The sequence below is a fragment of the Bos mutus genome, chromosome 13 (genome assembly GCF_027580195.1).
Source record: "Bos mutus isolate GX-2022 chromosome 13, NWIPB_WYAK_1.1, whole genome shotgun sequence".
Classification (NCBI taxonomy): Eukaryota; Metazoa; Chordata; class Mammalia; order Artiodactyla; family Bovidae; genus Bos; species Bos mutus.
Genome location: NC_091629.1, coordinates 4,627,261 through 4,643,758, shown reverse-complemented (window position 1 = coordinate 4,643,758; position 16,498 = coordinate 4,627,261). Strand labels below are relative to the sequence as shown.

General features: G+C 41.9%; 1 protein-coding gene across 3 annotated transcripts; it reads left to right on the top strand.

Annotated features, from left to right (window-relative positions):
* The first annotated feature begins 143 nt into the window (after nt 1-143).
* On the top strand, nt 144-16,464 carry ATP5F1C (ATP synthase F1 subunit gamma). Of its 3 annotated transcripts, XM_005895496.3 has the most exons (10): nt 144-267; nt 6,898-6,932; nt 7,431-7,562; nt 10,597-10,801; nt 11,378-11,521; nt 11,642-11,706; nt 12,708-12,863; nt 13,259-13,355; nt 15,659-15,695; nt 16,322-16,464. In XM_005895496.3, exons 1-9 carry the CDS (start codon nt 212-214, stop codon nt 15,663-15,665), a joined length of 897 nt encoding a protein of 298 aa, XP_005895558.1. In that variant the 5' UTR covers nt 144-211; the 3' UTR covers nt 15,666-15,695; nt 16,322-16,464. The 3 variants fall into 3 exon arrangements, with proteins under 3 accessions (XP_005895558.1, XP_005895559.1, XP_070237006.1); XM_005895497.3 differs by lacking the exon at nt 15,659-15,695; XM_070380905.1 differs by lacking the exons at nt 15,659-15,695; nt 16,322-16,464 and having other exon boundaries at nt 13,259-13,359.
* Nucleotides 16,465-16,498: the final 34 nt, after the last annotated feature.

The window sequence follows — 16,498 nt, the reverse complement described above, 5'->3', positions numbered from 1 at the left end:
AAGCGGGAGTGGGCAGGACAAATACCGCCCGCCAGTCGGAAGGAGGCGGGGCCTCGGGAAGCTGGGCGCGGGACGCTCGCGAGGCTTCCTTCAGTCCGGCAGGAAGAAGCGAGGCTCAGGGAGACAGCGGGGTGGGCGGGGCGCGTAACGCAGCTTCCGCGTACGCGCGGTGAGGCCTGTCTGACCGACCTTCAGCAGGGCCGGCGTCACCATGTTCTCTCGGGCGGGCGTCGCTGGCCTCTCGGCGTGGACCGTGCAGCCACAATGGTAATGGCAGGTCGCAGCGAGGATGAGAGGGTTGCGAGGGATGGGAGAGCTCGGGTAGGGGAAGCAAGTGGGGAGGCAACTGGGATTGAACCGGGGTCTCGGGGCTGGCCAGGCCCCGGTCTCGCGGAGGCCGGCTGCAAGAGGCGCTCGGAACAGAAGGGCGAGCGAGGGCAGCGGAGACGGCGAGATCGCGCCTCGTCTCCTGAGACGGGCGGGGGTGGGGTGAGGGCCGAGCGGAGTGGTCCTCAGGGACTTCGGTAGTGGACCTTGGGCCCCGTCAATTGCAGAGCGGCCTTGGATCTCCTCAGCGACTAATGAGACGCCTCGGAAGCCTCTGCTGCTCGCCAGGCGACGGGCCTCGGGGAGGCCTTTGGAGGGCCCCAGGGAAGGTCCAACGGAAGGTTAAGGAGTGCTTTTGTCCTTGACGCCGTTTGAAACCCTGCGGTGCAGAGGGCAGTGACTCCCAGCCTGTGTTGAGCACCGCTTCTGCAGCAGGCGCCTTGCTGGGCACTGGTGAATGAAATAAGTGCCCTCGTGGGCTGCAAAAGGGACCTTAAAAATATTAAGGCGAGGAAGGGAAAGATACCTTAACTATCTCGAAACCGTTGTGCAGAAACAGTAGCCCTGCAAGGTCATGACGTCATCATAAGGTCCCGAGGAGGAGGAGATAGACTTGTAGAGCGTCATCTGTTCATTGCTATGCAAGTTTTAGGGATTTTAATAAACATTGGTTTCTCCTCCATCCCCAAAAAAAGGCATGTTGGAAGGCCTGGCAGTAGGCAGATAAATGTTGGTTTGTGGTGGTGCTCTGTAATAGGATGAAATGTTTTGAAGCTAGGCAGTCTCGAAGGATTGCAGATAGGCTGCTAAGGGGATTGTTAGCTGTCGACTGGGTGTTTTAGCAATTACTTGGTTTTACAGTATAGGAGAATTCTAAGAAGCCACAGCACTAGATGTGTGTATCCTAATTTATGAGAAGGGGCTCTAATGCATTAATTAAAATAGGTATGTTTTCATTAAGCAGATAACTGATAAAAGATTTTCAGGGTAATGAAGAAACTAAATTTGATGTGAAAAACCTACACACAGATGTTAGTGGGTTTGCCGTGGAAGTCAAATTTTCTTTCCCCTAATGTTGAAAAGAGTATTCATGGGGATGAAGGAGTCAGCTTAGTTGGAGTCTCACTCATAGGTTGCCCTATTTCTTCATCACTCGGCACACATTTGTTGGGTGCTTGCCCAGCACCAAGTTGATACTGGGCAAAGTGCTGAGGTGTGAAGAACAGACAGACATGGTCCTGATGAAGTTTGTAGGACAGTGTGTCTGACATGCAGCAGTGGTCTGCAAATGTCAGTTCTCCTTCCTTCCTTTTTTCCCATCTTGCTGTGCATGAATGTAACCTGTAAATATTTTTAGAACTTTAAGTCAGCCAAGTTGATCTTTTAAAAATGGACAGTTTCTGAAATGAGTACAAAATATTTTACCTTTAACTGTACAAAATCACTTTTTAAAAACCTGTAAGATCATTTGAGGATCCTTTAGTAAAGGATCATTTGAGCGTGCTCTCTGTCTGCGATGGAGAAGGCAATGGCAACCCACTCCAGGACCCTTGCCTGGAAAATCCCATGGACGGAGGAGCGTGGTAGGTCCGTGGGGTCGCAAAGAATCGGTTGCAACTGAATGGACTTCACTTCTGTCTAAGATAACTACTGTGGGGGGCAGGGAGCTTAAACTGGAACCCCAGTGAGCAAATACATGTGGAAGTCCTGACCTTCATCAAATTGGTAGGTTGTGAATATTCATCAGACATCAGCGTTCCACCTTGGAGAACAGACGCTGTCCTCTTCCTTTTTTTGGATGGACATATTCCATCATTCTGCGTGCCTGGTGTCTGTTTTGCTCCTGCCACTTCCTAGTCACTGTAATCGCCTTTTGAATTCAGCAATTAAAGCCGTCTTAATGTTTCATACTCCACAGAATTAATCTGAAAAGGAAGTACACCTTTGCCTTTATAGAACCAGGAAGAGGCATGTCCTTGGTTCTGTTTTGGTTAACGTGTAGTTTGTCATTGTTCCAGAGACGTAAGCATACTAATATTAACTGAATGGTAGGTTAAAATTATTTTCATTGTTTAGGGTGTCAGTAAAATAACAACTAAATTTTTGAAAATTAAACCTTTTTTTAAAAGCTCATTTAAGAGAATGGAAATAAGAAATTTGGTTGGGGAGGGAGTTTTTGATTTTTCTGTGTCAGAGGGAAAATAAATTTCTATTTCTCAGTGTTCCACCTTCTCTAAGATGGAACTATTTTATATTAGGAAACCAATGGCCATAAGTGGAAATGTAGATGTTGAAAAGGAAGGGAGAAGGCGTTTCAGAGGAGAGAAGGCAGGCCTTCATCTGAAACTGAGATAGCAGATACTTACTTTTAAATGTAAAAAGCATGAGGCAGCAGTGTGTAGTATGCCAGATGGAGTGGTGCCAAACTGCCCGTGTTGCAATCTTGACTACCCTCAGGTTTGAATCCTGACTGCCTCGCTGTGTGGCCTTGTGCAGCTTACTCAGTGTCTCTATCATTTCCTCATCTGTTAGATGGGGGTAATGTAGTGACCCATTAATTGGATTGGTGTGAGGATTAAATGAGTGTTTGTAAAGAAGTGAGGGTAGGGGGAGAAATGCTTGTGGGGACCCAGATGTATCCACTGAAAAATGAAAATGAATTTGTACATACATGTTTTATCTATATAAACTAATGTGAGAAGGTAGAAGCCTAATGAGGATGGATCGTGGATGGTAGTAAAGTTCTGGAAGTCACTTGGTGGAGAGCCAGGGTTGGACTTCCACCCCGGCATTCAGTATTCAGATTGCAGATACTTCATAATTTTCTTTTCCTCAGGAATTAGTGGATGCTGCTTCTTCCTTAATTTTTATGTTCATCAGATCAGATCAGATCAGATCAGTTGCTCAGTCGTGTCTGACTCTTTGCGACAACATGAATCGCAGCACACCAGGCCTCCCTGTCTATCACCAACTCCCAGAGTTCACTGAGACTCACGTACATCGAGTCAGTGATGCCATCCAGCCATCTCATCCTCTGTCGTCCCCTTCTCCTCCTGCCCCCAATCCCTCCCAGCATCAGAATCTTTTCCAATGAGTCAACTCTTTGCCTGAGGTGGCCAAAGTACTGGAGTTTCAGCTTTAGCATCATTCCTTCCAAAGAAATCCCAGGGCTGATCTTCAGAATGGACTGGTTGGATCTCCTTGCAGTCCAAGGGACTCTCAAGAGTCTTCTCCAACACCACAGTTCAAAAGCATCAGTTCTTTGGCGCTCAGCCTTCTTCACAGTCCAACTCTCACATCCATACATGACCACAGGAAAAACCATAGCCTTGACTAGACGAACCTTTGTCGGCAAAGTAATGTCTCTGCTTTTGAATATGCTGTCTAGGTTGGTCATAACTTTGCTTCCAAGGAATAAGCGTCTTCTAATTTCATGGCTTCAGTCACCATCTGCAGTGATTTTGGAGCCCAGAAAAATAAAGTCTGACACTGTTTCCCCATCTATTTCCCATGAAGTGACGGGACCAGATGCCATGATCTTCGTTTTTTGAATGTTGAGCTTTAAGCCAACTTTTTCACTCTCCACTTTCACTTTCATCAAGAGGCTTTTAAGTTCCTCTTCACTTTTTGCCATAAGGGTGGTGTCATCTGCATATCTGAGGTTATTGATATTTCTCCCGGCAATCTTGATTCCAGCTTGTGTTTCTTCCAGTCCAGCGTTTCTCATGATGTACTCTGCATATAAGTTAAATAAACAGGGTGACAATATGCAGCCTTGACGAACTCCTTTTCCTATTTGGAACCAGTCTGTTGTTCCATGTCCAGTTCTAACTGTTCCTTCCTGACCTGCATACAGATTTCTCAAGAGGCAGATCAGGTGGTCTGGTATTCCCATCTCTTTCAGAATTTTCCACAGTTTATTGTGATCCACACAGTCAAAGGCTTTGGCATAGTCAATAAAGCAGAAATAGATGTTTTTCTGGAACTCTCTTGCTTTTTCGATGATCCAGCGGATGTTGGCAATTTGATCTCTGGTTCCTCTGCCTTTTCTAAAACCAGCTTGCACATCAGGAAGTTCATGGTTCACATATTGTTGAAGCCTGGCTTGGAGAATTTTGAGCATTACTTTACTAGCATGTGAGATGAGTGCAATTGTGCGGTAGTTTGAGCATTCTTTGGCATTGCCTTTCTTTGGGGTCGGAATGAAAACTGACCTTTTCCAGTCCTGTGGCCACTGCTGAGTTTTCCAAATTTGCTGGCATATTGAGTGCAGCACTTTCACAGCATCATCTTTCAGGATTTGGAATAGCTCCACTGGAATTCTATCACCTCCACTAGCTTTGTTCATAGTGATGCTTTCTAAGGCCCACTTGACTTCACATTCCAGGATGTCTGGCTCTAGGTCAGTGATCACACCATCGTGATTATCTGGGTCGTGAAGATCTTTTTTGTACAGTTCTTCTGTGTATTCTTGCCACCTCTTCTTAATATCTTCTGCTTCTGTTAGGTCCATACCATTTCTGTCCTTTATCGAGCCCATCTTTGCATGAAATGTTCCTCAGCATTATACGCTCTTTAAAATTCTTCCAAGCTGTCTGCAGTGAATCTCGCAGACCCCATCCCCTACGGGCTCCTTCGGTTTTTCTCACACTACCATGTGATCATAGGAGATCATGGCAGTCCACTATCTGTGCAATTTGCCCTCCATTGTACTGGGTAAGCTTCCGGTTTCTTGGATAATCTCCCGACGATTTCTCAGGACATGAGACAATTTTCTGGGACACACAGCTGATTCAGAACTTCCTTTATCTTCTCATTTGCAAAAACTATATTCAGTAGAGCAACCTCTCCCTAAAGAGAGCTCAGATCAGCTCTTTTTATTTTGTTTTTCTATTTTAATTTTTTTTTTTTGCATCAACCATCATGTCTGTTGATAGTTACAAATCTGTCTCTAATCTCAAAATACCTCATATTTTCCACAGACCCGGATCACATTTCCACCTGGTCCCATAGTACAATATTGCATTCAAAACTCATTATCACAAGTGAGAATCCCCCCCTACCTAGCTTTTCTGTCTTGGTTAAATGACAACACTGTCCACTCAGGTCATTAAGTTAGAAACCTTTGGGTCCGCTTGGTCACAGATCTAGGCTCCCATTGCTTTGCCAGCCTCTCAGTCCAGGTGCTTGCCTTCTCTTGTCTGGAAACTGCAAGCAGCTGCCCCTGTGGCCTCTGTGTCATCAAGATTCAGTATCATTCTGTGCTTTTCCTTGCCATCTGAGGTACTTTACTGAACAACTAAAGTTTCATCATTTCCCCGCTACCTATAAAATAATATTTAAACTTACTAACACAGGCCGTGTCTCCAGCTTCAAAATTGCATACAGTTCCTTGGAATGCCCTAAGGCCCTCCTTTATGTACAATGTATGCTGCTGCTAAGTTGCTTCAGTTGTGTCCGACTCTGTGAGGCAAGATGTATAGATTCCTCAGTTCTTCCTTGGCGCTTTCCAGGCCAACAGGTGCTTGATGGATTTAAGAGCTGAAAGATGATGTATGTTCGATAACATGTTGTCTTCACCAATAAGGGGAAGAACCTCTCATATTTATCTTTAACTGTTACTATTTTTGACTTTTATGTGTTCGCACTTTAAAGACTAGAAAAATATTTAATGTAAAATTTATGTAAATCTTAAGTTTGCATGAATCTTGTTTATGAGATAATAGAATGCTTATTGGGAGAAGGCAATGGCACCCCACTCCAGTACTCTTGCCTGGAAAATCCCATGGACGGAGGAGCCTGGTAGGCTGCAGTCCATGGGGTCGCTAAGAGTCGGTAAGTGAGCAACTTCACTTTCACTTTTCACTTTCATGCATTGGAGAAGGAAATGGCAGCCCACTCCAGTGTTCTTGCCTGGAGAATCCCAGGGACAGGGGAGCCTGGTGGGCTGCCGTCTCTGGGGTCACACAGAGTCGGACACGACTGAAGTGACTTAGCAGCAGCAGCAGTATGCTTATTGTGGTCAGAGACCAAGTCCTGGAGCAGAGTATCTGCTCCATAAAAGCTCACTGGATTGAGTTGGAACAGTTAAGAATTGGTTTTTAAATTCTACTTTGACACATGTGGTTATGTTAGAATGTATGATTGATCCTAAAGTGTTACGTTATTTATTGGTGAAATGAGGAAGTTAGGAGCTTGCCTGGGAACTGAGCAATCGTTTTTAGAAGTGGCTGACCTTGAGTTTAAGAATAACTGGATAGCCTGACAAGGGGAAGGACTTGTCTGTCATGGAAACAATATAGGCTAAGACATGGAGTCGGAAATAGAGCCTGTGTGAATGCCATGTGACCTCAGTGGAAGCTTTATGTTAGGGCAACTAGAAACAGACCTTTCAAACAGGGCTTGATATCCGTATTAGGGGTTTATATATATCCATATATATTCAGAGTCTTACTATTTGATAGATTGTTTCTTTATGGGCCACTCTTTAAGTCCATATATTAACTTTGGAAGTTTCTGGAGCTTTTTCCCAAAAAACTAAAAAACATTTTTTGCCATCTTTATTTTCAGGATCCAAGTTCGAAATATGGCAACTTTGAAAGATAGTAAGTACTTTATCTCAATATGCGGATTAAGAAAAACTAAATTTTGCCCAATACAAATACTTCTGAAAGTGTGCTGCGTTAGCGCATTTACGCACTTGGTTAAAATGGACAGTGAATGTGTGTCGTGTGTCTGTGGCATTGGAAAAGCCGCTGTGAGGTAACACATGGTGGCTGTGCTTCTGTTGTCTGTGGAACGATGATGATTAGGAAAACTGTACTCTGTGTGGCGTGTGAGATGTTATGGGGCTTGTTTTTGGTTGAAAGCCACTTTCAACGCCATTTAATGTTTTACATGCATAATTTACTGTTATATTGCCGTTTTTGCTTGTCCAGATAGCGCAAGGTCTGACTTACTGGTACTCTACTGTTAACTGTAATATGAAGCCTAGTTTGGTCTAACTGCTAGTTATTCTACCTTGCAGTTTAGGAAAATATTCCCATAAATTCACAAATGGAATCATAATTCCTTTATCTTAACACAGCACTTCTGTTTTTCAGTTACCAGGCGACTAAAATCAATCAAAAACATCCAGAAGATTACCAAGTCTATGAAAATGGTAGCAGCAGCGAAATACGCCCGAGCTGAGAGAGAGCTAAAACCGGCCCGAGTGTATGGAGTGGGGTCCTTGGGTAAGAGGGGCGTGCAGTCAGATTACAAAGACCTTTTAAGCTAGAGATCGAGGTCCTGAGCACTTACAGGCACTCGCGGTCATGGCAGCCCTGTGCAGGCGGGCACTGTTGGAGCCCCAGCTTTGCAGAGGAGAAAACCCAAGTCCAGTACAGTCGTGACTTTACCTGCGTGACTTGGCATCCGAGCCTGTCTCTGTTCATCACTGTATGTGTTCACCTCCCTTTTAAAGTATTCTGAAAGATTGTTCCTAGATTATTAAATATGCCATCAAAAGAACATGGGGTTTAGTGCATTGGACTCAGATGCTTGATTTTATCCTGTTACAATGTGATGTGATCTTTTAGGACTGCAGGTTGGGATGGGGGTACCCTGCAGTGGAATTTGACTCAACAGTCATGGCTATGACTGAGTATATGGACAGAGTGTTGAAAGAGCAGCTGTAAAGGAGGAAAAAAGATATATCTGTATTATCTGTATTAATCTGTTAGAAATTAACTTTCTGCAGGAGTTTTCTTGTGTTCATATTTCTTGAGCATGCATTCATACTGCTACCGAAAGTTTTGTATGAGAAAATGATAGCGTTCCATGCTTCAGTTGAAATGACTCATTGCTTTGAAAATGCCATACTGGGACCTCCCTGGCAGTCCGGTGGTTAAGACTTCATCTTCTGTGCAAGGGGTGCACGTTCAGTCCCTGGTCAGGGAGCTTAGATCCCACGTGCCTCATGGCCAAGAAACCAAAACATTGGACAGAAACAATATTGTAACAAAATCAATAAAGACTTTTTTAAAAATAAAAATACTGTATTTAGTTTCACTTAGCAGTATAGGAGAGACTTGTTCCGTTAGGTTTTAGCCATCTTTAACAACACCAGCTGTTTGCTCTTATGAGTCCTGTTCTCTGCTGGGCTTAATGAAGAAATTGACTTGCATATCTGATTAGAATATTTGTGGTATAATATTAAAAAATCTTTTTTTTTAAATTTTATTTTATTTTTAAACTTTACAACATTGTATTGGTTTTGCCAAATATCAAAATGAATCTGCCACAGGTATACATGTGTTCCCCATCCTGAACCCCCCTTCCTCCTCCCTCCCCATACCATCCCTCTGGGTCGTTCAGTGCACCAGTCCCAAGCATCCAGTATCGTGCATTGAACCGGACTGGCGACTCGTTTCATACATGATATTATACATGTTTCAATGCCATCCTCCCAAATCTTCCCACGCTCTCCCTCTCCCACAGAGTCCATAAGACTGTTCTATACATCAGTGTCTCTTTTGCTGTCTCGTATACAGGGTTATTGTTACCATCCTTCTAAATTCCATATATATGCGTTAGTATACTGTATTGGTGTTTTTCTTTCTGGCTTACTTCACTCTGTATAATAGGCTCCAGTTTCATCCACCTCATTAGAACTGATTCAAATGTATTCTTTTTAATGGCTGAGTAATACTCCATTGTGTATATGTACCACAGCTTTCTTATCCATTCATCTGCTGATGGACATCTAGGTTGCTTCCATGTCCTGGCTATTATAAACAGTGCTGTGATGAACATTGGGGTACATGTGTCTCTTTCCCTTCTGGTTTCCTCAGTGTGTATGCCCAGCAGTGGGATTGCTGGATCATAAGGCAGTTCTATTTCCAGTTTTTTAAGGAATCTCCACACTGTTCTCCATAGTGGCTGTACTAGTTTGCATTCCCACCAACAGTGTAAGAGGGTTCCTTTTTCTCCACACCCTCTCCAGCATTTATTGCTTGTAGACTTTGGGATCGCAGCCATTCTGACTGGCGTGAAATGGTACCTCATAGTGGTTTTGATTTGCATTTCTCTGATAATGAGTGATGTTGAGCGTCTTTTCATGTGTTTGTTAGCCATCTGTATGTCTTCTTTGGAGAAATGTCTATTTAGTTCTTTGGCCCATTTTTTGATTGAGTCATTAAAAATTCAAGTCAAGGCTGCTAGTCAACTTCTAAGTCCTTCAAAATGAAAAAATATTAACTGCTGGATATTAAATGGCTAATCTTTAAAATATTTAAGAACTTTAAATAGGAGTTTTATTTTTTATGCTATACAATATAAAAGATAAAAAGAAACTCAAAAGGAATATTCTCTTCACTTCCCTGAACTTTAGAGTTGAGTATGTACCTTTCTCCACCTTTTATGGAGGATTCTCAGGTATTGAAATTTGAGAGTCCTGCTCTAGCTGAAGAAGGGTAATAGGAATTTCGTTGAAGTGGGGGCATGTGGCAGCCATGAGGATGCAGTTTCCAACTAGAGAGACAGCTGCTGAAACCATCCTGTGTTTGCACCTGAGACATGCTTCCCACGAGCCCCTCCTGACAGATGGGGTGCTCAGGCTGCATGTTCTGTGGAGACCTGGGGCTCCCTGGCAGCCTTGCTGAGCTTTCCCTCGACTGCTCTGCAGGCCAGGAAGCTGCCTCCTCACCTTTCTTCCCACTGGTCAGACAGGCATCGCAGTGTGATGGCTCTTCTGACCTCCTTCCTGTGTCTTCTCTCAGGCATTTTCCCAGTAAAATCCATGTGTATTGAACCCTATTTGAATCCCTCTTGGCTTCTGCTTCTTCGAAGATCAGACCAACCAAGTGAGGCTGTAAAAGTAACACCCAAAGTAAAATGGCATCCATTATTTTAATGTCAATAGTTTTCATAAAAGCTCGCTGTGCAGATATATGAACAGTTCAGTAAATACTCCCTGCTTTCTTGGTTGTACTCTGAAGATTTTAATTATTTAAAAATTTGGTAAGTTTAGACAAGTTGTCGCTTCTCTAAGTCTGGCCTCTTTTCAAGCTCTGTGATTGTACTAGTGATTTCTTTTAGTCAGTACTTAGATAACTTTGTGTCTAGAGACCTCTTAACAGAGATTTAGACCTTTATGGTTTTCAACCTCTTTGTAAATGAAATAAGTGCAAAAATACTTGATAAGTAAAGGCATCATTTTGTGAATTAGGGGTTATTGCTGTATTTAGTGTAATTACACCTTTTTTTTTTTTTTTTTTTTTTTTGAAGCTCTGTATGAAAAGGCTGATATTAAGACTCCTGAAGACAAAAAGAAGCACCTCATCATCGGTGTGTCCTCGGACCGAGGGCTCTGTGGTGCTATTCACTCCTCGGTTGCTAAACAGATGAAAAGCGAGGCAGCCAACCTTGCAGCAGCTGGGAAAGAAGTTAAGATTATTGGAGTTGGTGATAAAATCAGGAGTATACTTCACAGGTAATATAAATACATATTGTTTATGTAGAAGGCTGCAGGCGTGAGTAAAGGGCATTTTCTTTGATAGTTGATTTAAGCAAGGTGTCTTTTTGGTTGCCATTTTATACACACGGAGAAGCTTTGTTTTGTTTCAAGTTTTGTTCCAGGATATCTTAGACTGTGTAGATTTCCCTTGTTTTTTACTTGTCATTTGCTTCTCCTTCTTCCAAACCATAAATGGAATACAATAGGAGTGTCAGAAGCTAAGGGCTTTTTTTTTTTTTTTTTTTGTAATGAGGACTCTGAGGAGTTGTCATGGCCTGGAAATGCCAGAAATGAATAACAGTTAATTAGAATTGGCAGGAGAGGAGTAAAGGCAGAGAGAGAGATAAGGCGAGAAAAGCTGATTGTGAGTCCTCAGTTCTGGGCAGGCTCTGAAGGATGGGTGATCATAATAACGTAGGGGGTACCTTATAATTCAGTGAACACCACGTTCTCCACTCAAAATACACTTGATTCATAGAGTATTTTTGCCTTGTTCCCTGCGCAGAAGTATTCCACTCAGCTGTTACAGATGATCTCTTCGTTTTCTCATAGGACTCATTCTGACCAGTTTCTGGTGACATTCAAAGAAGTGGGGAGGAGGCCCCCTACCTTTGGGGATGCGTCAGTCATTGCCCTTGAGCTGTTAAATTCTGGATACGAATTTGATGAAGGGTCTATCATCTTTAACCGATTCAGGCAAGAAAAATGTTGGAATCCAAGCTTTTTTATGTTCAGATTTTTTTCAGTTGAGTAAATGTCTCCTTAATAGTGTGAAATTATAATCTTGGAATTTACATTAGTTTTTGCCATTTCTAGGTCTGTCATCTCCTACAAGACAGAAGAAAAGCCCATCTTTTCCCTTGATACCATTTCAAGTGCTGGTAAGTATATTTTGTATGACAAGTATTTTTCCTATGAAACGAGAGATTTGCAGATTGAGGAAAACAGTATTTGTCAGGGTGGCTTTTTTTTCAGCAGTAACAAAAATGTTGAGTTGTTTCTATCACCATCTATTAGGAGCTTCCATGAAACCATAAAACATTCATTGTATAAATAAATATCCATTGGGGGCCAACATTATATATGAAAGTCATCATTGCTCAGTGAAGCATTCTGGAAATAATACTCAGGAACCAATTTCATTTTCCTCTCCTATATATTATATTTCTTCTATTCTAAGAGGTACACTTTTTAATGTCTCTAAAATTGAGGTGCTTCTACCAGTCAGTAACACATCATTTTTAATTGGCTGTGTTACTTTATTTCTTCATGGTATATAAAATAGGAGTTACATGATCCTCTGCATCTTAAGTCAATGAAATGCAGCCCTGTCTCATTTTACCCTAATGAAGACTTTTTGAATGCGCTGCTAAATTTATGCTGCCTAATTGCTGAAATGCAGAGCAGCCTCTAACTCTCTGACTCATATTTTCAGAAAAACTTTCCCTCCCTCATTGTCTTGACACTGTCAAATTTCTCCAATAACCACATGGTTGAGTTGGGATTTTTATATCACAGTATACAAGTCTCATTTCTCTCCTTAATTTCTCTATTGAAAAACACGGTCCCGGACTGTGCTGGCTTAGTCCAGGGCACTCTGCTAGATGCTGTCCAGAGGCTTTATACCCCTGAAATGTAGGGCTGTTACTTTAAATGTCAGCCTTTTGAGTTTTATGAAGTTAAGCATTTCAAGTAGAATACCAAGTGCTTTGTTTACACATCATGTTTTACTGAAAATCTGCTATAATCTATAGTATGAAAATAGATGATGAAGCTTTTAGAACTGTGTCTTTTAACCAGTCTCACATTGACTTCTCTGTGATTATAAAGGATTTTTGCACCAGGAAGCTTCTTGATTAAATCAGTCTTTGCATTTCAACAGAGAGCATGAGTATCTACGATGACATTGATGCTGATGTGCTGCGGAACTACCAGGAATACAGCCTGGCCAACATCATCTACTACTCCCTGAAGGAATCTACCACGAGTGAACAGAGCGCCAGGATGACGGCCATGGACAACGCCAGCAAGAATGCTTGTAAGCGCTCGGCACAAGGGCTTCCCTTTGCTGAGGCTGCATGGAGGCCCTCGCTCATATCAAAGGGTGTTAGCAATTCTGGAAGAGGAGCAGGAGAGCTGGGGTCTGGTCCTGGGCTCTGCCACTGATCCTGTGAGGATAGAAAAGTTATATTCTTCTCCTTAAAGGAAGTAACGTCTTACTTGGTAGGAAGTAAGTGTGCAAGTACTTTAATTCTTGGAAGATACAAAAAAAAATATCTCCATAACATTTTTCAAGAGGCCAGTTCTACTACCTGAAAAGAGACAGAATCTTATTTTTGAATTAAACAACTTACATTTCATGAATGAGTTAGTAAGCAAGGTATTCTTTTCTGGTTTTAGATCTTGTTGTCTGATCTTCTGTTTTGTTTGTAGCTGAAATGATTGACAAATTGACTCTGACATTCAATCGCACCCGCCAAGCTGTCATCACCAAGGAGCTGATAGAAATCATCTCTGGTGCTGCGGCTCTGTAAGTAACTGAGCGTTGCCTTCAGCATTCTTGTCTCGTAGTGCCTGCTCGTTTATCCTTGGCTCATTTATGTCCCCTTCTCCCCTCGCATTTTTTGGTCTGTTACAGCAAAAAAATGATCTATTGCTTAATCTTGTTTGCTTACTCTTAGAATATAAAGATTTGATGAAAATGAGATCTCTAGAGTATTTTTGATTGTTTCAGCTGAAACATTCAGGCTTAGTTTATGAGTTACTGGTTTTCGGTTTGTTTTTTTTTTAATCTGTAAATTATTGAATGGTGGTAGGGTCAGGAAGTTTTTAAGTAAGTTTTCTGTATCAGTACTGTCCTTCGATAGTTCTTAAAATACAGCTTTCCTCAAGAAAATGTCTTGGTTGTTTAGCTAGATGTTAATGTTTGTAACCAGGGTTGCAGTAATGGGAAATCTATAAAAAATGATTACGTTGAACACCCATTGCATGCCTCATATAGTGCTAAAGGGTGGGATCCTTTGTCCCAAGGCGTTTACATCCTAATAGGATAAGAAAATGTAGACAATTGTGCCGAAAGATAAAATGTGTGTTAAGTAATCTTTGACTCATTCTCACCTCCTGCTAGTTGGTCACCACGTTCTCTAAATCTTACCTTCTTCTAAATATCCCTTGACTTTCTCCCCTTTATGCCCTCTGAACGCATCTTTGTCATTTCTCTCCCAAATTAGGAAATATATTTTTTAAGTGGCACATGCTTTTTCCTGAAATGTCATTCTTTTTTTCCCCTGCACCCTTAATCCTCCACCTGACTGACTTCTGTTTGTCCTTCATAACGGAGCTGGGGGACTCCTTTCCCCCAGAAAACCCTCCTTTGTGGTGTGAATGGGGCTATTTCCCGTGTTTCCCTCCATCACAGCACTTACACCATTTTATTAGGAACTGCCCTTAGGTTGTCTGTGTCCCGTGGCTTGAGAGGGGCCATGTCTCATTCACTTTTGTAGCTTCATCACCTGGCATGCACTTCCTTAGTAAATATTTGTGGAGTGAATGAATGGTGAGCCATGAGTGTATTAAGAACTGGAATTTTAGAAGAGACAGAAATAACACTTTGCTGAATATATGAGTACGTGGGTCCAGGTTTAAGACTCGGGGAAAGGTTCATCGCTAAGGTGACACAGAAGTTGGTCCTTTTTGTCTCTGGAGGATGGAAATGGGCAGGATTCCAGAGACACACACAAATTGGTTGAGACCATTCTGTCAGTGTTGGTTGGCTCCATCAGCTCTGCTGTCCTAAACAGCCTTCCTTCTCTTATTTTGCTTTCAAGCCTGCATTTGAACCATCTGTCCTCCTGGTCACTCCTGCTCTGTTAGCATCAGCATCCAGGCAGTGATGAGTGGTCCTGCCACTTGCCAGCTTGACAGAGACAGTTAAGATGCTCTCCCTGCAACACAGTTGTTTTCTATGACATGCGAGCTAGGATGGGGTTAAGCAGGTGTATTATTCGTGTCCTTCTTGCTGTACATTCTACTGCTTCTCTGGTGGCGAGTGTGCCGAGGCCTGGGGGAAAGAACTGCACTCTGAAGGTCTGGGAGCTGTGAGATGCAGAGAGCCAGGGGAAAGAGGAATGGATGCTCAGAATAAATGGAGGCTACAGCCTCTGCAGAGTGGAGGACCCAGCTCTTGATTAGGAATATGGGGACCTGACTGAAAGTAGCAAATGCAGAGAAATGAGAAGGAGATTGGGACATGAAGAATGAGACTTTTAATAACAGTTCAAATAACTGGAAATTGACTATTCAGTTTTCAGTTTCTAGAAAGGCAGGCTAAATCCTTTATTAAAGGTTAGCTATGCAAACCTTAATAATCCTCATGATGGATTATTTATATGAAATGAACTTGCATGCTCTGTAACCTATCAGCTCTTCTGCTTAAAGGCTAGTATTTAATACAAACACATTTCGCTATTTGGTAATAAAAGGCATGAGTAAACCATACTTGAGGTGCCAAATGTTAGTTGCTAGCTTAAAAAAAAAAAAAAAATTATATACTACTTATAACAAAGTTGTGGTTTAAAGTATGCTTTCATAGCCCTGCCTACTTGCATGAACATGGTTTTATTACTTTAACCAGATTCAGGTCTGTAATGTTTCCTAACAATTAGTGACTCTGTTTCAAGGAACTCTTTTGGTAAGTATTTATGTGATATACTCAAGGTAGTGAATGAGGAAATGGGCTTTTCTAGTTGGAAATTGTACATGATTAACCAGCATGGATTGCTTCCTGACCTGCTTGTTTTCTGTTTGTGTTTTCCTTCTAATATAATAACCCAGGGACTAATGAAAATCAAGTTTCATCCTCAGACAAGAGGTAAAGTGGTAATATTTCACACCTTCCCCCATCCCATCAGAAAACAAACCCAGTCAGAGAGAATTCAAACTAATTCAGCAACAGGGAAACTGATTTCTTGGGAGATGAGACTGGCCGGCCATTAGGGCAGCAGTCAGATTGTGGGAGCACAGGGCTGATGCTAGGGGTCTTTTTTTTTCCTTCTTAAATATATTAAACTACAAGGATAAAAAATCAGCATTCCTTTGCAGTACTAAAAACAGGCTGGTGAAGAACAGTGGTTCTCAGACTTCCTGGTCTCAGAACCCCTTGAAGTCTGACTTCGCAAAAGATAGCCCAGTCCTCTCCACTTCTCTATTCATTCTGTTCTGACATTGCAGGTCATGTAGGTTCTGGAAAACTCCACCATGTACTCTTGAGAATGAGAATAAAACAGGCAAGCAGCATTGTTATAGAAATTAGTTTTGCCCTCACAGACCCCATGAAAAAGTCCCTAGACCAAAACTTGAGAACCATTAGTGTATAGAGTAACAGCTTATTATGTAGAGTCAGTTCAAGTCCCACTTTAGATACATATTATCTCTTGATATATTTAATTTCCAAGAAAAAAAATTGTTTTTTATTTGTTGTATACTTTTATTTTTCAGGTAAAGAAGAATTCAGCAAGCTGATTTTGTTTTTAGCTTACTGCTGTCCTTGTCAGAAGAATTTATTGGTCCATTGTTCAGATTACTAAAGACAGCAAGATATTTGTAAATTATCTTACAATAAATGACTCAACATAAAATCACTGCTTTTTTTGTTTTACTATTATTATATAAGAA